At 37.4% G+C, this 27,989-nt stretch overlaps 2 protein-coding genes across 3 annotated transcripts in view; both read left to right on the top strand.

Moving 5' to 3' along the window:
- LOC139135501 (NACHT, LRR and PYD domains-containing protein 3-like) overlaps nt 1-27,989 on the top strand; it is a 55,365-nt gene that overhangs the window by 18,099 nt on the left and 9,277 nt on the right. The window lies entirely within an intron of this gene.
- Nucleotides 195-27,873, top strand: LOC139135499 (aminopeptidase N-like). 2 transcript variants are annotated; one of them, XM_070702901.1, is made up of 17 exons: nt 197-975; nt 2,140-2,410; nt 3,241-3,361; nt 4,165-4,319; nt 16,742-16,855; nt 17,171-17,308; nt 19,878-20,009; nt 20,682-20,857; nt 21,356-21,450; nt 21,897-22,030; nt 22,630-22,833; nt 24,256-24,332; nt 24,660-24,770; nt 25,394-25,558; nt 26,149-26,277; nt 26,486-26,558; nt 26,734-27,873. In XM_070702901.1, exons 1-17 carry the CDS (start codon nt 290-292, stop codon nt 27,019-27,021), a joined length of 3,069 nt encoding a protein of 1,022 aa, XP_070559002.1. In that variant the 5' UTR covers nt 197-289; the 3' UTR covers nt 27,022-27,873. The 2 variants fall into 2 exon arrangements, with proteins under 2 accessions (XP_070559003.1, XP_070559002.1); XM_070702902.1 differs by lacking the exon at nt 19,878-20,009 and having other exon boundaries at nt 195-975.

The following is a 27,989-nucleotide window of genomic DNA, read 5'->3' as shown; positions in this document are numbered from 1 at the left end:
AATGTGTCAATAAATTTCAGAAACTACCAATCGATCAGTTTATCATCAATGAGGGAGTGAGTTAGTCATATGATACGATGACTTTTGGTTTGGATCAGAATTTTCCCTGCAACTCTTAATTTTTTGAAAACGTAATTTTAAATCTCAACTGGGGTAAGACTGACCTTGAGAGCATTTGTGGCTGGCAGAACTATTTGGTTAGGTCAAAGGTCAAATATAATCAAAATTGACAGATAACACCTCTTCAGGGAAGCGTGATGATTTTATCGTGGAAAGAGCGTGAGACAAAATGGCGTCGTATGATATTGGTGGCGATGCGGGAGATAGAGCTACCATTTATGCTGACGAAAAATACAAGAAGGGTTTCTTTGTCACCAAACGAACAGCAGTTCTGCTCACAGTTCTCGCGATTGTCGTTCTCGCCCTGGTCGCAGTGTTGTTCTACTTCTTGCCCGTGTCCTCAACTGAACCCGGAGAGGGCACGCCAGCTCCTGGCGAAGACATCGATCCTCTACCGCAACGACCAACTGACCCTCCACCGACAGAGGATCCGAGGGGTCCCTTCGATGGAAGGCTGCCTGACTCTCTCGTACCAGAGCACTACAATATCTGGTTGAAAACATATCTTGACAATGAAGACGGGCCAAAGCAATTCACATATGAAGGCGTAAGCACTGTGGAACTTCGATGTGAAAAGGATACAGACATCATCAAAATTCACTTTCTTAGCCTTAACATCGACTATCAATCAGTACAAGTCTTTCACTTGGACGAAGAAGATAGAGAGACTAAGCATAAAATTAGCATTAAGAACATCTACACTGAAGAAATATACGATTTTTTGGTCATAGAGGTTGAAGATACCCTAAGGAGCGGTGAAATATACTCTGTTACTATAGGCTATGACGCTATTCTTAATACCAATCCATTGTTTGGATACTATCTTACAAGCTATAAAGTCGGCGATGAAACGAGGTAAGAATTTGCTGTCAAATGCTTGGATAAATTTATGGTTTGGTGCAGTCATAAACGAAGTTTATTGGGGTTGGACAAAGATAGTGCCGTGAACGTCTGTTCGTCAAATTTTACAGGAGGTCATCGTGTGACATACTCTGAAATGCCGCCCGTCATTTAATCTCTCCTAATCAGATTAGTACCCGGGTCCTAAGAGAGCTACCAAGTTTGATGAAAGCCGTCGTAAAACTACCCTGTATGCAATTATTTTCAACGTGATCAACACCTCTGTAAAACTACTATAATTTGAAAATCGTTGCTTGTTTGACAATTTTACATCATTCAAAGTGTTTTTTTCAATCAGCCAGGTCGAGTACACTGTTTTTTTCACACTTTAATTTTGAAGAGCTTGCATCATACCCAAATCAAAGTAGCACTTTTCTGTTTTCAAATCATTTATCTTAATGGAGTTATCAGTAAATTACTTTGAATGATAGGAACAAAACTCCTCCTGTACGGCTAATAGCTTTTGTGTCATCTGGGCAGAGCGTCAAACCCAGTCGACAAGAACAGAATAATTCGGTTGGTAGGCATTATTCACATTATCGTGTTAATTGTAGCCGATCTGTCGGAGAATTTGCACTTCGTTCGATGTTTCGGAGCGATAAACTTGTAAACGTGACATAGCAGAATACTAGTAGTACCATAGTAGTAATACAAAGAATAAGTTTAGATACAGTGTTGTCATATGAGAGAAACCATAGATCCTTAGGGTCTGTGGAGAAACATAAGAACATTTGTTGTAACAGAGGAAAATGCGGTGTCACCAGAGATGATGGTGATGGCAGACGGGGTGTCATGGTGACGATGATGGTTGCGGTTAATTGATGATGGTTGTGGTGACGATGATGATGGTTGGGTGAAGGCAGTGGTTATGGTGATAATTATTAATGATAATCATGGTGAAAATCATAATTATGACCATAATGAGGTTCATATTTTCGTTATTACCACAATCATCAACATCATGATCATCATGATAATTGTGATCATGATAACAATTGTATTTTAATAGTCTTCATCGTAGTTTTTACCGTGTGCAGCCTGTCAAAGAAACTTATGAATTACATCATCAAAATAGCTTAAGTTTGTAGATCATTTGAAATCTTTGCATACCAATTTCAGATGGCTCTCGGCTGCTGTTTTCCAACCAAACGGAGCGAGGATGACCTTTCCATGTCTGGATGAACCTAACCTGAAAGCCACTTTCGACATCGCCATGGTCCATAGACCGAAGAGAAGAGCTCTCGCAAACATGAACGAGATCGCATTTGAAAACGATGGCGATTGGAATACAACACATTTCAACCGCAGTGTCCTCATGCCGACATACTTAGTGTCATTCTCGCTGACCGATTTTCCGAGTTTGGAAATGACAACTCCAAATGATGTTTTGGTAAGTAAAGTTTAAGAAGTCTACATGTCTTCACCGTTAAATACGTCTTCAAAGTATAATCTCATCATCATAATCTCAGGAGCAACAAAATAGTCCAATTTGAAAATTGAGACAAGAAGTGTGTTTTACATGTAAATATTATCACTCTAGAATGTGTTTCGTACAAACTGAATATATGCATATATATATCCAGCTGCATCTGTCCTCCTGTTGACTTTGCAAACTTTTCCAACCTTCTTGTTTTGACTTCCTTCTCTCTTTTCTTCTCCTCCGTTTCTGCACTTAAAGTACCTCTGTGCCCTCTCTCTGCCCTTCTCCCAGGAAAATAATCGGAAACAGCTGAATCTTACTCCCTGCCCTCCGGCTGGATTTTGGTCAAGTTTCCCGTTTAGTGGAATTTAAGATAACTAACCTCTAATGAGAAGAAAATTGCCCTCTCCCCGACAGCTTGTACCAAATCGCTTAGGGACACCCATTGTCACGAATATCTATAAATGACACGATTGAAACTAATTTGGGATAATTGGATTTTAATATTTTGCAAATTTCTCAAAAGTGTTAGGTGCCACATTGCTGAATGTTGCAATATGGCAAATTACTCATAAAAACAAGTGTGTAATTTAAAAAAGAAAAGCAGGTAAGATAACATTTGTAGACTAAATCGACATTACTTCACCATCCAATTATCCCAAATTAGTTCAAATCGTGTTAAATGTTAGCAACTCCTGATAAATATGAATTATTGAATTACATGGAAGATGATGCTAACATTGTTTGCAGGAATGCCGTCGGTTTTTTTCCCCATGAAATTCTTTGATTATTATCACCAGTTTCGTGTGTGGGCACGCGAAGAAGACATCGATGCCGCAAATTACTCTCTCTACATTGGCTCAGCAATGTTGACGTTTTTCGAAGATTACTACAGCCTACCTTACCCAATGCCAAAGATGGGTGAGTTGCATCATTTTTTAAGTCTCGCGAGAACTTACTTCAATGACACCGATGTCCAAATGCTTCTCCACTTAAAGGCACACCCGAATAATAGAGAAAACAATATTCCTTAGTATTCGTTTCTGACGGTCTAATTGAATACATGAATTAATACCAAGCGATGGAGCATTAGATTTGGAGACGGTAGGAAAATGAAAGGAAATCATCTGAGCTTTCACGCACGTCCTTTGCAAAATAATAAATTTGCGCTTATGTAAAGTGAGGGAGACGAGAGTGTTGCAGTCTGGAGAATAAGTATGTATGCATCTCTCCTTCAAAAACTGTGAAAAAAACTTGGAGAATAAATCCTGCGCACAGGCTCATTAAAATCACTTGTACGATCTGGTGGCCTGTTCTTATGTAACACTAAATTCATAATGTATGGTGTAAAATTTCCGAAAAATTAATAGACAGAAATCATCATCATTATCATCATCATCATCGTCGTTGTCGTTGTCATCATCATCATCATCATCATCATCATCGTCGTCGTCACCATCATAATAATAATCATCATCATCATCATCATCATCATCATCATTGTCAAAATAATCTTTATCACAGTAGGTTTTCACATAAAATGTTTTTTTTTGTGCACACATGCAACACATTCAGAAATTTGTTTGAGACTAATGTAAGAGCACCGTCAACGAAAAATTGTATTGAAGGAATCAGTTATACACCATCCACTTTATTAATTATGATAAACATTTGTCAGTTGGATACGCTCGATTACGATATTAAGGACTATTTTTTCACGACAGATATGATAGCGTCTCCTGAATTTATATCCGGGGCGTTGGAGTGCTGGGGACACATTTTATACGATGAGAATGCAATGTTGTACGACCCAAAAGTTCATCCGCCAACCCGTCAAAAGCGTGTTGCTGAAATTGTCGCTCACGAGCTCGTTCACATGGTAAGTTTTTCCGCTTGCTTGTATTCGAATGTTAAAAAAGAACAACTTGAGGGCAATTGGAATCCAACAGTGACTTATGATGTTTTTTGTCGTCGGTTTTATCAGATGTTTCTTCGTTGACTGACACTAATGCATATCACAGTCTTTATAAGAGTTCACCAGACTGACAGTTTTGTGTATGTCCACTTTATTTTCCGAAACATACCAACGTTGTTTTAGTCCCTGTGATAGTTCTTAGGTGCCGGTGATGATTATGATGATGATTATAACATCAACATCAACAACAAAAACAATAAGAATAATGACAATAAGAATAATAATGAATCAGTAAATAAAAATAATGTTTACTTCAACTCGGTAGCCTTGATAAGTACGTTGGCACGCTTTCTTTCACGAGGGTCGAACACAAGGAAAACGAAAACACAAGTTGTAAACAACAACACTACATACACTATCAATTAACTTGTGAGCACTGTCTGTAAACTTAGAAGATAAAATTCATAACAGGTATGCTTAACAACTCTGTGACGTGTTCAACTCCTCATCATAGCTACATGTAAAACATTGCGCCAGCTAGGAGTACTACTTCGTCGGAGACTGTTTGAACAGTTTAGCAAATAATACTTATAGAGATCTGTGTCAGTTTGACATTGTCATCACGTCCCGGGCGTATGGTGGAGACAGGCCACAAGGAGCCTTTAGAATGGACTTTAGAACCGATACAACTCGGTTGAATCTATAACGATTAGATAACAGGTACTATTGTACTTGTGTAAACATTTTAACAGAGTAGATACCAGCATAGACGGTGGAACGTTTCAATGTCTGCGGTACCAGTGTAACAATCAATGTCCAGTCGCGTTACCGCTTCAAACGACAATTCAGGCGATCCACATCTTTCTGGCCACAACACCTCTCGAGACTAAGAATTTTTTTAAGCCAGATATGAACTGAAAATGTTCACGTGTTTCAGTACAAATTACAGTTGTATGTGAATTTAGACGTTTGCCAGATGCTTTCAACTTTATTGAAGGTATTATGCTCAACATCATGAACAATATTCACCACAGATTAATTCCCATGTCGTTACGTATATAAATATATAATTAGCTAAAATACAGATATCTCAATTTTTTGACTGCTGTCATTGTATTACCCCTTTATATAGCATTGGTTTTCCCTGGTCAACGACTTTCAAGCTGTATACGCTAAACTATGAAAGGTCTTAAGACATACAAATTATAAAGTAGCTGACATGAAAATGCAAAACATCTTTCACTTATACAACATAATTATATCATCAATAAACATAGCAAGTTTCATAAACTTTTTAGGGTCCTTTCAGACTTATATCCCCAATCAGGAAAGTTCATTAATATGCATTGGTTGAAGTAAAAATGCCTAATGAATCATGGCATCTTCAATGTACTTAGCAAGTTTCGTCAACTTTGGTCAAGGCAATAAAGAATATAGCCCTAATAAGGAAGTTCATCAAATATGCAAATTAGGATTTGGCTGAAGTAAAAATGCTTAATGAATTTCAGTAATGTTGTTTCATATTATCTTCCATGTACATACCAAGTTTCGTCAACTTTCGCCAAGTCAATCAAGATATATAACCCTTATAAAGAAAGTTCGTTAAATATGTAAATTAGGAGTGGACTGATGTACAAATGCTTAATAACTTTCAATAATGTCAAATCGTAGTATCTTCAATATGTATACCAAGTTTCGTCTGTTTTGGTTTAGTCAATTTAGATATATATCCCTTATTGGGAAAGTTCGTCAAATAGACAAATTAGCAATTCACTTTCATGTCACACCTTTGCGTCTTTCACGGAGGATAAATCCTTGTGTGATCAACATTTGTAGCAATTCTCATCCAATTATGTGCATATGTTCTCATTTATATATGTTTTTTTTCTAAAATCATTGATTATGCAAATTAGCATGAAATATGCAAGCCACACCAACCAAAACTAATCAGTTCTTACGAAATTTTATTCTGATCTGATGAGCCGTTCTTGAGATATCGGGTCCAGAGACAGACAGACACACAGACACACAGGCACACAGGCACACACAGACACAGGAACACACACAGACAGACATACACACAGACACACAGGCATCGCTGAGATATTTGCTCACGTTTTAACCAAATATAAACTGAAAATGCTCACGCGTTTCATTATATATTGCAGTTATGTGTAAATTTGAACCTTTGCCACATGTTTGCAACTTCATTGAAAGTGTTACGATCAACAAAATGAACAATTAGCTGAAATAGAAATAATTAATTTCTTTGACTGCTGTCATTGTGTCACCACTTTATATAGCAAGTCTAATTGCCTGTGGTCAAGTCCTTCAAGCTGTATATGCCAGACTGTGAAAGCTCATTAGATATGCAAATTATGTATTAGCTGACATGAAAATGCGAAATGCATTTCAATATTGGTATAACCTGGTAGAATCATCAATGTAGATAGCATGTTTTGCTAAATTTCATCAAGTAAATCTAAGTATATATCCCTAATTAGGAAAGTTCATTAAATATACAAATTAGTAATTGGCTGAAGTAAAACTTGTTAAATAACTTTCAATAACGTCGTATCATAGTATCTTTAATGTACATAGCAAGTTTCATCAACTTTGGTCAAGTCAATCCAGATATATCTCTTATTAGGAAAGTTCATTAAATATGCAAATTAGGTATTGGCTGAAGTAAAAATGCCAAATGCCTTTCAATAATGTTATATCATAGTATCTTTAATGTACATAGCAAGTTTCATCAATTTTGGTCATGTTAATTCAAATATATATCCCTAATTTCAAAAGTATATTAAAATTGCAAATTAGGAGTTGGATGAAGTAAAATGCTTAATGACTTTCAAGAATGTTGTATCATAATATCTTCAATGTATATAGCAAGTTTCATGAACTTTAGTCGAGTCAATTCAGATATATATCGCTAATTAGGAAAGTTAATTAAATATGCAAATTAGGGATTGGCTGAAGTAACAATGCTTAATGAATTTCTATAATGTTAAATCATAGTACCTTCAATATACATACCAAGTTTGGTCAATTTTGATAGAGTGAATTCAGATGTATATCCCTAATTAAGAAAGTCCATTAAATATGCAAATGAGCAATTATCTTTCATGTCATCCCTTAATAACTTTCACAGCTGATGTATCTTTATGTGATCAACATTTGTAGCAAACTTCATCAAATTGTATGCAGTCGTTCTTAATGTATATCCCTTTTTTTCTAAAATCATCAATTATTCAAATGAGCAAAAAGTAATCAAGCCACACTCTCCAAAAACTAATTAGTTTTTTTCCCTATGCAAACTGAATCTATGTACCAGATTTGATTCTGATCTGATGAGCTCTTTTTGAGATATCGAGCACACAGACAGACAGACAGCCAGACTGACTGACAGACAGATAGGCTGACTGACAGACAGCCAGACACAGACACACAGACATCGCTGCTACATTAGCTCACGTGTGTGAACACGTAAGCTAACCAGATATGAACTGAATATGCTCATGTGTTTCACAACAGGTTCATTAATAGTCAGTAAACAGACTAGAAAAATTTAGCATACTTACAGAACAACTAAGTTGACATACTAATGTGACCCTTGAATGGAAGGAATGACTTTTGAGTCTGACAAAATTACGAACTTATTTATCAAGCATTGAAATTGACTGCTGATGGCTCGACATGTATTGACATTTATCAGACACCTTTGACCAGTATCAACGAGCAAGGAGATGTTACGCAACATTTGCAGACCTCAGGATAATCACTAACCAAAACACAAGAACAAAGACAGACATTGTATATTCTGAGAGCAGTTCAATTGAGCAAATAACGCGGAGTGGAAGACAGACTTCTGATAAGACTACACGTGTGTATTACTGCCAGAGTAACTATCTCTGACGACGATTTATTGTATTATGTTTTTCAATATTCCTGTCAATAAACCCAATTCATACCATATAATCGACACCCGTGTGAGGCGTGTAATAAGAACAATCAGATATCTGTTATATCATTATATGTAGCAGGTTTCAGCAACTTTCGCACAGTACTCTCAGAGTTAAATCACTAATTTTTAAACTCTATTTAATATGTAAATGAGCTAATTATTAACTTGACACGCCCAATGCTTCTCAGTACAATTAAATATTTATCAGATCAATATCTGTAGCAAGTTTCATCAAATGTAATGCTGTAATTTTGGAGTAATATCACTAATTACAAAGTTCATTAAATATGCAAATGAACCCTTACTGAACTCCACACAGCTAAATGCTTTACAACACAATTAGCTATCTGTCGGATCAGGATCTGCAGCAGATTTCATCACATTTGGTCCAGTTATTTCCGAGTTATATGACTAATTACAAAATTTCATAAAATATGCAAATGAACTATTTGCTAACGTGACACTGCCAAATGCTTGTCAGCACAATTAGATATTTATCAGATCAATATCTGTACCAGATTTCACTGACTTGGTTGCCGTAATTTGTGAGTTATATACCTAATTACAAAGTTCATTAAATATGCAAATGAACCCTTAATTAACTTGACACTACTAGGTTCTGTACACCACAGTTAGACACCAATCGGATCAGTATCTGCAGCAGAATTCATTAAATTCGATGCATTTATATATCAGAGATATATGACTAACTACAAAACTTCATAAAATATGCAAATGAGCTATTTATTAACTTGACACTGCCCAATGCTTCTGAGTATAATTAGATATTTATCAGATCTATATTTGTTGTTGTTGTATCATCAAGTTTGGTGCTGGAATTTCAGAGTTATGTCACTATTAATAAAAGTTCATTAAATATGCAAATGAGCAGATAATTGACATGACATTCACAGTATCATCATAATGTTCTGAGATCGTCATCTCTGAAAAGTTTCATGAAATTTTGTGCAGTATTTCTTGATATATGTCTACACTGTCATTACCTTCTCCATAGGGAAACCATTGTACGGAAACAAAATGATATTGCATAACTTCATTAATATGCAAGCCACACTTACTAAAATCTAATCAGTTCTTGCAAGTAGCATACGGTACCTGTGTACCAAATCTGACATGAATCTGTTCAGGCGTTTTTGAGTTATCGTGTAAAAAGACAGACAGACAGACACACACACACACGCTAACATACACACACACACGGACAGACAGACAGACATCGCTACGACATTAGCCCACGTGTAAACACGTGAGCTAAAAATGGTAAAAATAAAACAGCTCTGAAACTGACTTCATGCCGAAGCTGGTAAGGCTGCGTGAACAAAAATGGTTAGGGGAGCTGGAGAAATTCAGGAGGAATTCGAAAATTTTTGGGTAGTAGAATGGGGACATGAAGATTTTGTTCTACCTTTTTTGGGTTCCCTTTTTATGTTTTACATTTTCTAATTCCAAGTTTTTTGTAGGTAATTCAATGAAAAATGTATACCATTTTTATGTCATCCAATTGTTGTAATGTAAGTAATAATTTTAAAAATCTATAACCATTTTGCCATATTTCATTTCTTTTATCTCGAAAAAATCTAAACGTGTGATTTGTTGTAAAAACCCAACTTGGGCCTAGTAACAGGGCAGAAGCTGCAACTGTTGATGATTTTTGCAATATTTCTATGCAATATATCAACCACAGTTTCTTGCTGTCTCCCTACAACATCCTCAAACACAGAATATTCAGTTTGACGACAAAGCCTGTATATATAAATATGTATTATGTGATTCATTAGGGTCTAGACTGACAATCAGTAGTCAGTAATACAAATGCATGTTACACATACACAGGCTGTGATAGCAAGCTGAATACTAGACAGTTCAACATGCTGTAGGGAGTAGAACAAGAATACAGTTGTATAAACTGAAAAAAATATTGCCAAATTATCGAAGTTAATACAACTACTCTCCACGGGCAGTGTCACTGTCAGGTACCACCCTGCTACTGCAGTGTCACTGTCACGGGATGCCTGAGCAGTGACAGAGATCGCTCTGACTCTGATGTACATGGTAGTTGAAGAAAGAGTTTGGGTCAAATGAGCTCATGACAGTGAAACAAACTTGTACGCAAGATTTGAATTCTGGCATATGACTATAATCAAATATTAAAGAAAAAAGATGGGGTCAACATGCTTGATTTTCTAAATTTTCACATTCTTGTCGTAAAAGAATACAAAAGCAAAACTTTGAATGGTAAAGACTAAATGGAAAAGATATGTGACTAAATTTGCGATTATTACACCCAAAATTTCAGAAATTCAAACATTTATCTGATGGAATATTTTAACTTTCCAGTATTGTCAATTTTTAGTGGCATCTAATTCATATATATCTTGTACTTTTGAAACAAATTTTTGGCAGGTCACTGTGCTCAGTTTTTTTACAATATGGCAATAAGTCAGAATTAACAATTTGCCTACTCTCTCATGATCGTCATTTTGTGTGCTCTTCGGCAGGAGCAATTGACCTGGCCAGAGTTGGATTAACTCAAGTTGGCTTAGACCGATAAATCCAAAAAGTTCACCGATGAATGAATGAATCTATTTAAGAACTTGCCTTGGGAATATTACTTTACAAACTGCTAATACCAGGTAATGTTGAACACCTGCGAGTGGAACAGCGCAGTACATGTTTATTTTTTCTGCGCGTACATCCTTTACAAATATGCGGGCTTGTGATACTTTGGGGAGATTTGAAAAATTTTGATCATATAGAGGGGAGGCATTTTTAAAACTTTTTTTAGGGTATTGAGGGGGAATCTGAAAAAAATAGATTGCAATAGCGATTCCTCCAGCTCTCTCCCCCCCCATCGTTATTTGTGAACGCAGCCTAAATTGCATAATTCAGGATAAACGTTCTGTTTACATTTCTTTTTATTTCATAACATTGTCATGATGCCTTTTAGTATGCATTAAGCCAATAAGAAATAAGCCAAATTCAACTTTTAAGCGCGAAAGATCTCCCACATTCCCGCATTTGCGCAACATTCATTTTCATATGCATTTCTTTACTTTGAAGTCGATGACAACGCCATTCCAGTTTTGAAGCCCATCCGGTAAAAAATTAGACCATCTTAGCAAAATTAGACAATGGAAGATGGTATGTAATCCACGTACTAAGTTCGCAAATCCTCGCTACCATAAATTCCCAGAACACGTACCATAAAATGGAAGGTTGGAAGTGGACGAAACATGTATTTGTGTGGTAGCCGATCTTGACATGGTAGCTGAAAATCAATTACGATGTTGTCGTTATGAATAAGTCTCATGCAAAGTTTATGGGTTCTATTTTTTTGTTTTTGTTTTATTCAAGCAAAAAACTATCCTTGAAAGTATCGTTTCCCTCGACTGGTGATAACCTATACTTTTTGTTTCGCTTCACATGTCTGGAGAAAGAAAAGTATTGTTATTGCATTCTCAATGGCATGGCATCTATATCAGCATAGGTTCTGAATAGGAAAGAAACATTCTCTCACTCAGTCACCCACTCTCACGCTGAGAAGTACTCTGATTTATCGGCTGCCCGGTAATGAGGCCAAGCCATTGCTCGTTATACAATAAATTCCAGCCTCAGCTCACGTATCACTTGACAGACCCAGTGTCCTCCTATCCTTCACATGAATTACAACAACACTATCAACATGAGATGATCAAGATAACATTTTTACAGCACCTATTTCAGCACTCATAACTCTATTAACGAGTGTGACATTTTTCATCTTAAAAGTGACTACACTACATGCATTTAGTTTTCTCAGTATTTGGGCTTTGCGTAAACATCAACTGTATAGCACAGGTAACTTTCAAGGCTAATTGTGCAAAAGCAAAGCGGTGTATCAAAAATCCAAGACACGGTTTTTTACACACCTTACCCTGCTATCGATTGCAGAAAATGGCTCACCAATGGCCATCACGTGACCCCTCTCGTACTTACACTTTTCGAGGTGGGAAAACTCAAAAACACACATTTTTGAGCAAAACAAACACACGCAAACAGGTTTTGAAATATTCTTACAATTTTTGTAATCTTCAATTGTCGAGCTACCCAAAACATATTCTACACGTCGGGTTAAAGATTCATTTTAATGGTGCAAAATCAGGTTAAAGATAAGTGTTTGCGAATGTGGATTTCCCCTTAAGTTAGAATGCAGACATTTGGACTCTAAAATGTGTTCAATAATTTACTGCCCCGCTGCATGCTTGTGCTAACTTATTTTGAAGTTTTCGCCGTCCTGTTTAGTGAAAATCAAATGTGATTGGTCTTCATACAGTGAACTAAAACAGTGTTAGGAAATGTATGATATTTCGCTGGCACCAAGTTTGTACCTCAGTTATCCTAGATTTTGATTCTTGATCTTAACAGAGAACACATTTAATTTCCCTGAGACAAAGACAAAAGTCTTTCTGTTTCAGGGAGCATACTCCTTCACCTTTGCGTTCTAATTCGTCAATAGTCTTGGCTGACGTAAGCATTTAGGTACCATAAGCAAACATATCCACTATACATTGAAATGCATGCATGTACATGCATGCTACAAAATGAAAAAAAAAGCAACGGATCCAGAATTGACCCCATGGTTACGCCAACTGACACTGGTACTCTGTCGGATTTGTATCCTTTATAACCACACACTGTTCTCTATTTATTAGCAAGGTGTGTGTAAAGGTGTGTGTAAAAGGAAATTTTGCGGCGTTATCTCTCACGCCATGAATTCAGAGTATTCCTATTCAACTCGTATGGTTTACAAGATCGAACACTTTTCGGAAGTTTAGAGGCTTACAAAGTAATCGCTTGTTGTTGTTATAACAACAGGACCCAAAATTGATGTAAGAGAAGACTGGTATGAGTGAAAATCCAGATTGCTCGGTACGATCGTTATCTTGAAAACAAACAATCAGTCGATAATGGACATGTCGCTCCAACACCTGGGACTGGTGAAGTACTTTCTGGTCGATAATTACAGGGGCCACTGAAACTCTCACCCTCATGTGTTTCAGTAAATGACATTGGGTGGTATAGGTATATAGTGAGTGCAGCCATTAAAATACCATGGGGATATGACATTTTCTAAATGACTCAAAACTTTGCCTGCAACTCCTTCAAAGTAGAAGTTTGCTTGATACCTAACAAATTGACGTTTTTTCAACAAGCTGTGTGATGATGTTTGGTGTGTAGAAATACACGTGAGAAATGACCATGATCATAATAATAATCATCATCATCATCATGACGATGACGATGATGACGACGACGATGATGATGATAATGATGATGATGATGACGACGACGACGACGACGACAACGATTATGATGATGATGAGAATGATGATGATTATTATTGCGATTTTGACAGCGAAGAAAATACATTTCTGCGCAGAGATCGCGTGTTTAAATACAGGAAGCAGTCACTGCAACGTACACACATAACACATCGAACGGAAACTCCTGTAAGCTTAGAACAGACCGATGTTGCGAAAACAACGCAGCAGTCCGTCAAACGACAACGGAATGTCCAGGCCCTGTTTTCTATCCTGGCTCTGATGTGAGCAGGTGTGGTATTGAGACAGGAAAACAAGGAATCCCGAACCACGCTATTGTTGGGCGTGCATAGTTTATGATTTGTCGATTTACACTTTGCATATATGTCTCTTGTCTACATTTTATATTCATAACATCATTCTTCTCATCAATTCCACCATTTAATCTGCGGGTCAAAATCCTTAACTATTGCAAAAAACACACTATGGAGCGAGGCGTCGAATAGGACACAGGGCTCGAGATTCTAAAGGGACGAGAGAGTCAGTTTAACAAGTGATATATAAACTAAATATATATATATAAACTTCACATCAGGATTGCGCAACTTCTCTAAGGGACTGGACATAAATTACAGGGGGGTGGGGTGGGCCGGTGTTTTTCGAAAAACCGCTGCGTAAAAAATAGTGACCCTTCAAAAGTTCATGCACAAAAATTAGTGACCCTCCCCCTTATCCGTGCATGAAAATAAGTGACCCTCCCCTGTTACTCAATACCCCCCACAAAAACCCGCAATGTGTTAAAGACCCCCTTCTGACTTGCTATACTTTTTAAGTCGCCCTCCCGAAAGGAAGGCAAAATGTGGCCGATATAACGCGTTGTCTAAGAAATATCAAATCATATGTGTGTGATAATTCATGTAAATGTACTTTGCTTGAAGTGGCAGGTAAAAAGTGCATGCCTGTACAAAAAATGTAATTTTAGATTTTATCGATAATGTTGATTCACTATACATGTAGTCGACTATAAGAAAACTACGAACGTGTATTTTCCAGTATAAAACTAGCTATATCTGTTCATATACAGATGTTTAATAACTGATATAGATATACTTGATTAGCATGGGTTGCTTACAAGTGCACATGTGAACAAGATATTTGATTTTGGAATTTCTGTCAAAATGTTGATCCACTATACATGGGAGTCTATGACAAACTATACATGGGAGTCTATGACAACACTGTCAAAAAATTTCAGAATTAAAAATTTGCACTATTTGTGCATATATGGACCTCAATAATTGACATAATTGTGCTTGATTAGAAGAGGGTGGTAAAATGTGCATCTGTGTACAATAACTTTGTTTTTGGAATTTCGCATAAAATGTTGATCCACTATACATGGGAGTCTATGACAAAACTGTAAAAAAAAATTTTCAGAATTAAAAATATGCACTATTTGTGTATATATGACCCTGAATAATTGACATAATTGTGCTTGATTAGAAGAGGGTGGTAACACGTGCATCTGTGTACAATAACTTTGTTTTTGGAATTTCGCATGAAATGTGGATCCATTATACATTGTAGTCTATGAAGAAACTATGAATAATTTTTTTTAAATACAAAACTTGGCAAATCTGTGTATTTATGTATGCTTGATTATTGATATTTATGTTCTTGATTAGACTAGAGTGGTTACAAGTCCATGTGTGTGTAAGAAATTTGATTTTGGAATTTCACCGAAATGTTGATTCATTATACATGTCAGTCTATGGTGAAACCCTATGAATAATTTTTTTCCAATACAAAAATAGGTAAATCTGTGCATTTATGTACACTGAATTATTGGTACTAATGTTCATGATAGACTAGAGTGGTTTCAAGTCAATGGTTGTGCAAGAAATTTGATTTTGCCATATCACTTAAATGTCGATTCACTATACATGGCAGTCTATGATGAAACTATGAATAATTTTTTTCCAATAAAAAATAGGAAAATCTGTGCATTTATGTACACTTGATTATTGGTATTAATGTTCATGATTAGACTAGAGTAGTTTCAAGTCAATGGGTGTGCAAGAAATTTGATTTTGGAATTTCACTGAAATGTCCATTCACTATACATGGCAGTCTATGATGAAACTATGAATATTTTTTTTCCAATACAAAACTTGGTAAACCTGTGCATTTATGTACACCTAATTATTAGTATTAATATTCATGATTAGACTAGAGTGGTTTCAAGTCAATGGTTGTGCAAGAAATTTGATTTTGGAATTTCACCAAAATGTTGATTCACTATACATTGTAGGCTATGAGGAAACTACAAATAACTCATAGGTTATCTGATCCTAAATTGTTATTCAAAAGTTGTTCGACCTGAAGCTTCCAGTTGTTATTGATGACACTATGCACTATTCTGAACAGTTTGTATTCTGTCAATGTCCTCAAAAAATTAAAAAATGTACATACAGCGACATGAACGTTTGACACCGACCTATACCCAATGTATTGTCAATGGGAGAATGATGTCAAATAAGTAATCTCCCAAATTGTTATTGAAAGAGTTATTATAGGGGACAGTTATGCACAATAGTGTTGAATAAGTAGAAATCATGACAACTTAAATCAATGTGGCTGCTTGGATCATCAATACATTGTTTATTATACCTGAAATTTGCGCCCGAAGGGCGCGCCGAAAATGGTAATGGCAGAAAATGAAAGTGCCAGGAGGTATTTTTTCTTTTTTCAGTATTCCATAACATGCACATGCAATTTCAGCTTTGATGCATGAAAAAAGGTGACCCTCCCCATAGGCTTGCACAAAATTTTATGACCCTTCAAAAATGCTTGCGCGAAAAATGGCGACCCACCCCCAAAAAACACCGTCCCCCCTTGTAATTTGTGTCCAGTCCCTAACCTGCACTTACAATCACTCTGATAACAAACTTGACGAATCGTTCGATTTGAGGTGACTAAAATCAGTTGAGGTGGCTGATGTCAATTACAACTATCTCCAAGAAGGGTAAAGCAAATTACAAATATGGTGTATTGCAGTACCTCTCATTATCTACTCTTTTATCACGTTTTTTTTTCAGTGGTTCGGTAATCTGGTCACCCTTGACTGGTGGGACCATCTTTGGTTAAATGAAGGGTTTGCAACGTTCTTGCCATACATTGCCGTAGAAAAATTTCATCCAGAATGGAAAATAGTAAGCACGTCTAGACTTTACCGCCTTTACATCTCCATGTCCCTAAGTGACTTTTGTTCTATATAAAAACCTATCACTCATCGTTCCTTGACATTTCGGTAATTTGAGGGTGTATCACGTTCAGGCTGACCTATGACCCCTGCAAAAGAGGAGCCTTTATGATGCCACCAGTGCATTCTTTATCAGGTTGCGTCCTTGAGTTTTCCAATATTTCTTTATTTTTGTTTTGTGATAAAGAATGTGTAAGTTGTGTACATTATACTTATTTAATAGCATCTTTTCATTTGCTTTCTTTATTATTTATTTCTCATAAAGTGGGATCAATTCTTGACCGATGACATGGCGTCAGCTATGTCGGCCGATTCGACATCCTCAAGATCAAAGCCATTGGTCAGAACCACGGGCTGGGTGGATGAAATCTGGAGTATGTTCGATACAATGTCATATAGTAAGGTAAAAAGTCATTTGTCATGTAATCTGAGAATACAATTTTATTTTCTTTCGGAGTCCTCCTTTATTCATTTTGACATGTTGAACATGTTGTTCTTGCCTAGGCCAAATGAAAAAACGTGTGTCTCTGGTAACCCGACCTACCCTATTTAAACCCTCCGACCTTAGACTTTGTTTTTTCATTTTCAAACATCACGAATGATTTTGCCAAATTTTGCTGTTTTCTGATGGGTAACACTGAAGTTAAAAATAATAATTAAAAAGTTCCCAACCGACGTATCCTATCCGAGGACTTGTTAACGGAATCATAGCCACTATCTTTTTGTTCTTAGGCCAGGAAGAAAAAATAAATTGTTCATCGGAATCGCCGCTTCTACTTTGGCATATTTGGAATTTTTTTTTTGATCGCGGCAATTCTTACTTCCGCATTACAAATATTTTTAGTACTGCCGCTGGTGGCGCCCTACACTGTGTCGGGTTTTCGCGGGCACGGGATTTTGAATGAGACTTCATACGTGTTCGGACTTAGTTGACCGCCAACACGTTGTTGTGACGTCTGAATTTGGCGAATCACGACGCAAAGTGGGTCGATTTGGCCAGAAATTTGCTCGTTTTGTAAAGGTTAGTACATGTCACATCATGAGTATTAATTTGATCGCCAACATTCGACGTGATGGCCAGCAGTTTAATAGTTCCAAAGACGCTATTCAGTGTTTGTCCTGATATTACGTTCGGCGATTTGATCAACAAGATCGTGACAGCAGATGGACGGTGCATCCGATTGAATGAAAATTGCATCGAAAGTATAAAAAATTACGGCAATGACAAAACACATGGTTGCGTCGATGTTAAAGTACGATCTGAATGATGACTATAACTTCACTCCGATCACAGTACAGTGTTGTTAGACATTGTGTAAAATGTGTATATATAGACAGTGGTAAAGAGGCCAAAACATGGGGCTAAAGTAAAATGAAAAAACTCAGATGCTAGGTCCCACCAGGACAATATTAAAGGACAATACTGAATTGTTGAATTTCAGTGATTTGCTGTACATTTCAGTTTTATTCTGAGAGAATGTTGAAATGCTCAGAATATATTGTGCAAACACTAACTGTGAATGTAATGGCCTATGTTATTGTTGGGAAATATAGTATTGAATTCAGTTACCAGTATCAGTGTTTCTTGTCTGAGATATTTCTTGTAAAAAGGGAAACAATTATCTTGCCTTGTCTGCATCTGTGCAAAAATGCTGTGCAAAAATGCCAGAGAACCGCGTTTACCTTCGGCCTAAAAAAAAAATTAAAAAAAAATTTCGCTCGCCGCTCCTGGGACTTGGTCCAAAAAATCCGATGAACAAGATTTTTTTTTCTCTGGCCTTACGGTCTATTATGAAGTCCCTGTCTTAAATGATGACAGCATCGTATATTATTGCCTGAATACATTGATTTTAGGTAGTGATTTGCATGCTCGGGCAAGAGGGCAAATGGTGACTATCTCACCTGAAAGTTAACGCCCTTCTATCCTAGCAGCACGACAACAAAAGTTGTAACAAACTATGAAAAGTATGAATACCATCTTTTATCCAAGCTCGAAAAAGTAATGACGACCACTCTTTCATCGGACCGGAGGACCCTTGATAACCGGATGTACATGGTACAGAAGGGCAAGAACGTCCCCGGATGTCGCTAATCGTTTACATTCAGTCAGTGGGTGCCCGTAGTGTACTGTGCTACAATCTCTCAGCCCCTACGCCAACTCAGACCATGATAGCGCCCTCAGTTCAGCAAGTCGGCTATATGCGTCAGCCTGTGTTGAGAGACCGTTGAGGCGTTGTCCTCTCGTGGTAGAAAATCAGAGCTACGTTGCGAACGAGTCATTATAAGAGAGTCTATTTTTACACAGAGGTTCACTTATAGATCGTGCAACTGAAGATATGTTCACAGCGCATAACATCGTAGTTTTTGATCAAGGTTTATCTCATAAACATGAAGAACATATTTTACAGTGAAAATTGTCCTTCACCATATTCTTCACTAAAACTATTCTTCGCCCGATTTTTCAGCGAAAATACTGTTGTTCATGGTACTCTGCACTGATAGCATTGTCCTTCGCCCAATTATACTGTGAAAATGCTTTCCTTCAACCAATTTTGTTGTGAAAATATGTCCTACGCCCCATTTGCTGTGAAAATAGTGTCCTTCACTAATACGGTAACAGTGTCCTTCTCCTTAAGTGAAAATATTGTCCTTCGGCATATCAATATTCAATATTCAATATTCTCATAACGTTGTCGTTTGCCCTATTTTGCGGTTAAATAATATCCTTCACCACGTTTTGAGTTCAAAATGCTAGCCTTCAACCCATTTTGTACGGATATTTACGGTTCATCACCTAATCTTGAGAATAAGTCTGTTCTCCACTTACTTGTAATTCTGGACTGAAAATATTGTTCTCACCCTTTCTGTATTCAGAAATATCGTCCCTCATTGTCCTTCAGTGTCCATCGTTTCAGTGTCATCCCATATTAGATAGAGAGTACACCTTCTCCTTCTTCTTCTTTCTCATCCAGGGAGCATCGGTCCTTCGGTCTTTCAGTACATTCCTAAGGAATGAAACAATTTCTCGAGGTATTCTTTACTACCTCCACGAAAACGTGTACGGTAATGTTGTCACGGATGACCTCTGGGAATCGCTGACTAAGGTATGACATTTGTCATGCAACGGATTATGTAAAATCGAGTTTTATTACTTCATAGCATCAATGTATTTGCCCACTTTTTAAACAAAGACAAGCGCCAAAATGCATTTCCAGCTTTACTATCTTCCATTCATTTCTACGTTTCTCTACTTCTATCCTGGAAGCCTCGACATGAAAGCTATGTCTTTCTAATTTAAACTCTTGCGGTTTCGTTTTAAGACCTGATGGTCCATTATGTTTCCCTATAATCTATTTTGACTCGACTAACTTCTGAACAATTAATGAAATTAAAGAATTACAGACATTGAAACTTCATCGAAAATCATGAAGTCGCCATCACTTGACAATTATCTGTCGTAGAGGGCGCGAACGGGAAATGCCGTAGCTCTCTAACACTCGTTGCCACATAAGTGGGGCCGACTCGCAGCGATTTCGAAGCTGTTATCCAATTGGTTGGCAGAATCGTACCGTTATAATGAAATAATACAAATAAACTCCCTAAGTTGCTGTGAATAGTGACAATCGACCAATCAGATATAACCTTGCAAACACGCTGCGAGTCAGCCGCATAAGTATGATAAAGTACAAGTACCATGTCGAGAAAAATTAAAACGCCGTAAAAGGTCGTAAAATGTCAGGGAACATGAATATCGGATGTCTTTTAATTTTTTTCAGGCTGATCTTGAGGACAGGAACACGGATGTCAAAGAAATCATGGACCCGTGGGCTTTGCAGTCTGGTTTTCCGGTAGTCACGGTCATCCGCACAGCTGCCGACATGGTAGAAATCAACCAGACACATTTCCTTCTCGATCCGAACGATGAACCTTCTGACGAATTCCCGAATCTTGGGTAAATTGCAAACGTTGCTGAACGGAAAAGCTATGAGCGTCAAACGTATTATGAGCAAAAAACTCAGATCGCTTACATGTGAAAAATAATACAATCTTAGCGTCACCCAATACGGCGCAATAATTTACTTACTTCAGAATTAAATTTGGCACTTTGAAAGCTATTTTTTCCACCAACTCTGATTGCTATGAATGCATGCCTCATTGGAGCACAAGGAGATACAACGCAGCTCTCTCCGCAGGTGTTGCTTTCTCGACTTTGACGATTCGAGGTACATTGAATTGCCTTCATCGATAATAACTTACCATCTCAGGATATTCACATTGAAACAACACTCACTGACACTCCTTGCATTAATGAATCCTAATCTTTTGTACTTCAATAATTGATGTTCAATGATAGTGTGATTTCCTTACATCTAATACTATAAACTTGTATACACGAGGCATGAGCAACGTTTTCGTACAGTGACGCCTTTTTAAAAACTTCAATTCACAGGTTCAAATGGTACGTGCCACTAACGTACACTTACAAATCACGTGACCAATTCTATCCGCCACTTGAGGCTATGTTATCACCTGACACAGATAAAAGTAAGTATAAAAGGGAAGCATTAAAATAATTCGCTCAAACGAACGGTTATCGTTGCTGTAGTATGGAAAATTCAGAAAATTTGGCTTAGACCTAAAAATTCGATTTTTTCAATGACTGCAAAACCTTGTCCCTCTTTTTTTAGAGTTGTATGAGAATGAAGGGAAGGGGTTGAGTCTATTCACATTACTGATACCACATCGTTAATCATTTAAGCCATGTGTGTTAGCTGTTTGGTTTTTGGAAAACTATGGCGAGAGTTTTTGAAAACACAGAAGACAGGAAGAAAAACGTATCTGGCAGGTTTTGAATTACTGCAGCTGTCTATAACCAGCAGACTATTTTGTGCCAAGTGTTTGCGTGTTTGTTTGTTTGTTTGTTCTTCGAGCGAACGAGACGCAGGGAGAAACTTGCTTTTATCATTTTCTCTGGCAATGTTCCATTTCAGAGCAATTGCGTCTTGAAGGAACGCCCCAAGATGACTGGGTTCTCTTCAATATCAACAAGCAAGGATACTTTCGTGTGAACTATGATACAGACAACTGGGTCAAACTCGCAGAGCAGTTAAAAACTGATCACAAGGTTGGTACGAGGTTGTTACACTGCACTGTGGTTGGTGTCAGTCATTGACCCGTCTCAGACTCGGGGATATCATGACGAGTCGTTCCCACACAGTTAGAAAATGTCTTTCAAGACATTTGAGCTATCTATCCTGCAACAGGTCAGCAAGATAGCTTGTCAAGTTTCACTGAAGCTATTAAACTGATGAAATCGACTTATCCAAGTTCAACCGTTGAGGGAGCGCACGTAGGTCGGGTAGGGGACCGATATCGGTTGGCAATGCGCATCGCGCACCGGGTTCTTTGAGTTGACAGAGTCCATGATGCTATGAAGTGAAGTCAAAAAGAGTTTTCCATTTTCGTCTAGCTAACAATATAGTACAAATATGGCCATCTGAAAGTCAACAGTCATGATATCTTAACTGATATCTGTTTTGAAGTTTTCTATTACTTTTGGCATTCTGCTGAATGCTATGGTTAACAGCTAAAGTTAAGTACGAGATGGAGAAAATAAAATTCGTAAAATCGTTCGCAGTGGTGACATACAATTAAGCAGTATAGGTACCTACAGGCGATTACGATTCACGCAACGAATAGAATGTAGTATTTGTCTATTCACAGGTATTTCCGACCCAGACACGCGCCTCAATTCTGGACGACTGTCTTATCATATCACAACCAGGCTATGTCGACCATGTCTATGGACTGAGACTGACGGAATATTTGTACTATGAAGAAGAGTATGCACCATGGCAACTGGTTTTGCGAGCTCTTCCATTCACACATGGAATGTTATTAAGAACGTCGGAGTTTGGAATGTTTGAGGTTTGTCTTAAATGTTGCCGTATATGCTACTTCTGTGTCCGTACGTACGTCCGTCTGTACGTCCATCCGTCTGTCCGTCCGTCCGTCCGTCCGTCCGTCCGTATGTATGTATGTATGTATGTATGTATGTATGTATGTATGTATGTATGTATGTATGTATGTATGTATGTATGTATGTATGTATGTATGTATGTATGTATCAGATCTGCTTCACATCAAACCTTCACCTCTCTTAATTCGATCAAATGAGAAAAGTCTTCTTCATGTGCCACGGTGTAACCTGCAAACGTATGGGAAACGCTCCTTCTCAAGATGTGCTCCCGATTTGTGGAACAGTCTTCCGTTGGAACTTCGCCAGCCGCCTACGTTGATCACCTTTAAAAAGGGCTTGAAATCGCATCTCTATGAGAGAGCTTTTTGATTTTGTGTTCTTGTTCAGCGCCGTAGAACATTACCTCGTAATGGATTTTGGCGCTATATAAATGCTTTTGATTGATTGATTGATTGATTGATTTATTGATATGTATGTATGTATGTATGTATGTATGTATGTATGTATGTATGTATGTGTGTATGTATGTATGTATGTATGTATGTATTATGTATGTATGTATGTATGTATGTATGTATGTATGTATGTATGTATGTATGTATGTATGTATGTATGTATGTATGTATGTATGTATGTATGTATGTATGTATGTATGTATGTATGTATGTATGTATGTATGTATGTATGTATGGGCATGGATGTAAAAAATATATTTTTTACATCCATGGTATGGGGAATAGCTATAGCGAGAGGACGTCTGGATACAGAAACAGTGTAGAGACTCAAAACCTTCAAAGTTAAAACCGTTTATTTCTTATACAAAAATGTTACACTCTGCCAGGTGTTGTCCCTTCTTTTTTATGCTTTTGTTCGTAAAGACACCTACTATATACAATCTATGCGGTGATATTATTTACATACAGTTGAAATGTCACTAGCTGATAATGACGTATTTATTGCTAAGGTACCAATCAATGGTAAAGACCATAAACACCAGAACAATCATTGACTTGTTTGATTTCTCACAGTCCGTATCGGTACACTACAAAATTAACAATTCTGAACCTGGTTATTGAACTTTATGCAGACTGATGTCAAACTGAATGACCTCTGTAACAGTATGTATGTATGTATGTATGTATGTATGTATGTATGTATGTATGTATGTATGTATGTATGTATGTATGTATGTATGTATGTATGTATGTATGTATCTATATGTATCTATGTATCTATGTATCTATATACCTACCCACCGAGCTACTTGCCTATCTATCTTTCTATATATCTATTTCTATATATGAGTGATCTGTTGGTCTGTGTCATTGTTGACGTTCTGACAGTTTTTGGAATGAATGATTTTCCTTCAGAAATATTGGAGAAGTCAGATTGTCCCTTTGTATTTGTCAGTTGGATGGAATTTTACAAACAGTGACCTCCTGGACTAGTAAGTAAACCGCTAGATTGTATTGGCTTTGTAAGTGATGGCGTTGATTTAGGTACTCTTAGCTTTGGTAGTTGTAGGGAGTGGGTAATGTGATGCGATGACCGTATTAATGGTCACAAGGGATGAAGCCGAAGGTACAGAGATGGTGGCGGTTGTTGTGAGTAGCATATAGCCATCAGTCCGTATGTTATCAACGTCCGGCTTCATACGGAATTATCTTTCGCCAAAACTATTTATTCCAGTGATGTAAACGAGGAAATAATCGTATTGAGAGGAATCTAAATCGTTTTGTTTGGTCCCTTCTCATTGGCGTTTCCCGTCTCTCAGCTACCAGAGGATAAATGCCATCGAAACAGCTTGTCGTTATGGAAACGAAGACTGCATTGAGGTATCAAAATCACTGTATCGAGCTTGGATGGAAGATCCCGGCAACGATCCGTAAGAAGGAATTATTCTCACTTTCTTTCACATAGCTGTTCTGGCACTCACAGTCTTAATCATGATACTATGATACAACAAGTGAATGGTTCATGGTTAAACTGTTTGTTTTTGTTCATAAAACCCGATCCGCCAAAACTTTTATATCAATATGTATCAATATATTATATCAATATGTAGCAGCGGTTGTTTATGACCAAAAATTATTAAAATGAAATTTACTTTTACTAAGAAAACTAATGTACGTAAGTTTTACATGTGTACCACTAGGCATAGTCACTGTAACTATGCCTTTTTTAAGCATTTGTTTCAGTATTGTTCTTCAATATATCAACCAAATGCTCTAGGTATAATACCTGAACCGTGTGGAAACATCGAGTGTTTAGCTTTATCAACACTTCATAAGGTGCAATGTTCTTGTCAGTCCTTAATCTATGTCCCACGGTAACTTCAATTTTAATAAATTAAAATGAACGTTACAAATATATAAGAGTTAGGCTATGATAGTGAACAGCGAACAAATACTGGGTATTTTTACTGTCTCTTGGGAGTAGACCAAAATAGAAGACAATAGACACCCAATCAGCCGGTACTCTGAAGATTGCAATATGTTCTTTCGCCAGCACTCCAGATGAAGTCAATGAAATAGTGTACTGCACAGCCATACGGCACGGCGGTCCTGCAGAGTGGCAATTTGCCTACGACCAGTCTAAATCTTCCTCTCCCGGCACAAGGACTTTATTAGAGAACGCGATGGGTTGCTCTAGAGACAGCTGGCAACTGCAATAGTAAGAATGTATTTACGGTATTCGGAAAGCAATACGCGGAGCGCCAGAGAGAGAGAGAGAGAGAGAGAGAGAGAGAGAGAGAGAGAGAGAGAGGGTCTAAACCATAAACTTAATATTTTTCTGTATGAAGCAATAAATATGAAAGTTTCTTTATGGGTCAGATAGGCTCAGTCAGATAGGAATGTAAATTTGTCAATTAAAAATTAATATTGAACTATGCATCGCGTTGTTTGCTTTGTATTACTGAATGAAATATGGGATGGAAAATGAGAAGACGTCGGCAAATAGTGACCCTATTAACACTGTAATTTGAGAATGGTCTATTTGTGTGGCCCTAGGCCAGTCCGTGTAAAGAGTCCAGGAAGAGCGACCTCGTCGTAATTATTCAGATTATTTACAACATTAAACAACATCCTCGACGATGTGTCTTTCCCATGGTGATAACTCGATCAGATGAGAGAGAGAGAGAGAGAGAGAGAGAGAGAGAGAGAGAGAGAGAGAGAGAGAGAGAGAGAGAGAGCACTCCAGGTGTTTTTCTATGTATTTTGACGTCGACATAAACTGTATACATGGTTCGAATTCCTTTTCAGCTACTTGGAAGATTACCATAGCGACGGCAGAAGTAGGGTTGCCATCGACAACATCCGGGACAAATCGTCGCTAGGGTATTCAACGGCGTGGGAGTTTACCATGACACGCTTCGAAGAACTGCTAAATATGTAAGTCTCGCAAAATCAAAACTATCTTATTTCCTTGATGTGATTACTGTTCGTATAATGACAATCATTTGACATTTAAAACAATAAGTTTGTTTAAATCATCCCAAGAGAGCATTAGTTAGGAGACAAATTTCAAAACATAAACATTATTTATTTTCAAGTGTCGTCAATAATTATGACAAACTTTTTTTCCCTTCTAAATTTCAAGCTACGGTAATTCCTCCTTCGACATCGTCTGGGATTTTGCTGATCTGATGACGACTCGATATGATCACGAAAAGGTAGATACAGTTGTCATTGTCTATTCACTGTAAAGTATTCACCACACGTGCACCTTTATCATTATTAGTAAAGGAAAAACTTAATATCAATGTATGGCGACCCTTACGGCAATACTATGAATCATCAAACCAGCAACACTTATTGAGAGTGAATTCAACAATTTGTATATTTCAGCTACACATGTTCGGTACAAAACACAGAGACATGCCCGCATCGGCGGCCAGTGGCTTCTACAGGGCAGTGGAGATCGTCGAAACGAACATTGCTTGGATGGACAGAAATCAAGAGAGCATACGCGAATGGCTGGTAGATGTCACGAGCAACATGCCAGACGTGAAGGCGCATGCGCGTGCAACCGATGGCGTGGTGGAACACATCAAGACGGTGGTGTCAGGCCGACGACATCAATCTAGAGCCTCTCTTCACGAATTCCATTGGGCGAAACCAGAGAATGTACTTTGAAAAAAAAAGCATTAAAGAGCTGGCAGATGTAACGTACATTAATTGCGAAGACATGGATTATTCGTCAGATTTAGGTTATATTCAAAGAATCGTTTTAATCTGTCACACAAGGGAGAAATATTATGTATCTAATCTAGAAGAGTTATTTCCTGAAATGACAAAATGGCTGGATTCGTTGTTGACCAGCTAATAAAATTATGTGACAAAATCCAGCCGAATGTCCTGCAAGCATACATTGTGCCATAATTGAAGGTAGAGACAGATTAGGTGGTGGACGGTGACAAATCAACGGGACGGTAGCTATATTTTAATGTTTTTTTCCTATCTTTTTGTTGTCTTTTTAACTACGCATTCTTGTTCCAGTCCCCATAGTATGTTGAAACGCTCTTCATTCACTAAAAGCTTGTTAACGCAGCGTCTGTACGTGTAAAATGTACTTTTTTGTTTACATTTTGATTCAAGGTCAGTTAAAACTAAAATTCATTCGTCAACAACACCAATACATGCCGAGTTGACAAGCTGAATACTATGTATCTCAACATGCCTTGGGAAGAAGAGCAAGAAACTGTAGTTGACATTAAAAACAAACACCGTGAAAATTCATCGAAAGTTATTGCCCCATCAAGATGCCGATGTCCAACATTTGAACTGCAGCCACAGTCCTGAGTGGCCAATTCAGCTACACTTTTATTGTAAAATACGTAACAACCGCTTCACAACTATAATTATAAAATGGGCCATGCATTTACACAAGAAACAAACCTTTTGATATACCTCTGTAACTTCATGGGTGACTTGATTATTGTGCTTTTGTTGGTAAATAAAGTGAGTGGTAGCATCTTTCGTTAAAAAGCACGGTAAAATATTATTCAATGGCGTATTGTCAGTTCAATTTAAAATTATTCCAAACTGATTTTGACGATTAATACCAAATCATCACTCCAACACGTTGAAAAGATTGAAGCATG

This window comes from Ptychodera flava, chromosome 6 (genome assembly GCF_041260155.1).
Source record: "Ptychodera flava strain L36383 chromosome 6, AS_Pfla_20210202, whole genome shotgun sequence".
In the NCBI taxonomy this organism is placed as follows: domain Eukaryota; kingdom Metazoa; phylum Hemichordata; class Enteropneusta; family Ptychoderidae; genus Ptychodera; species Ptychodera flava.
This window is presented reverse-complemented; position numbering and strand designations above follow the sequence as displayed.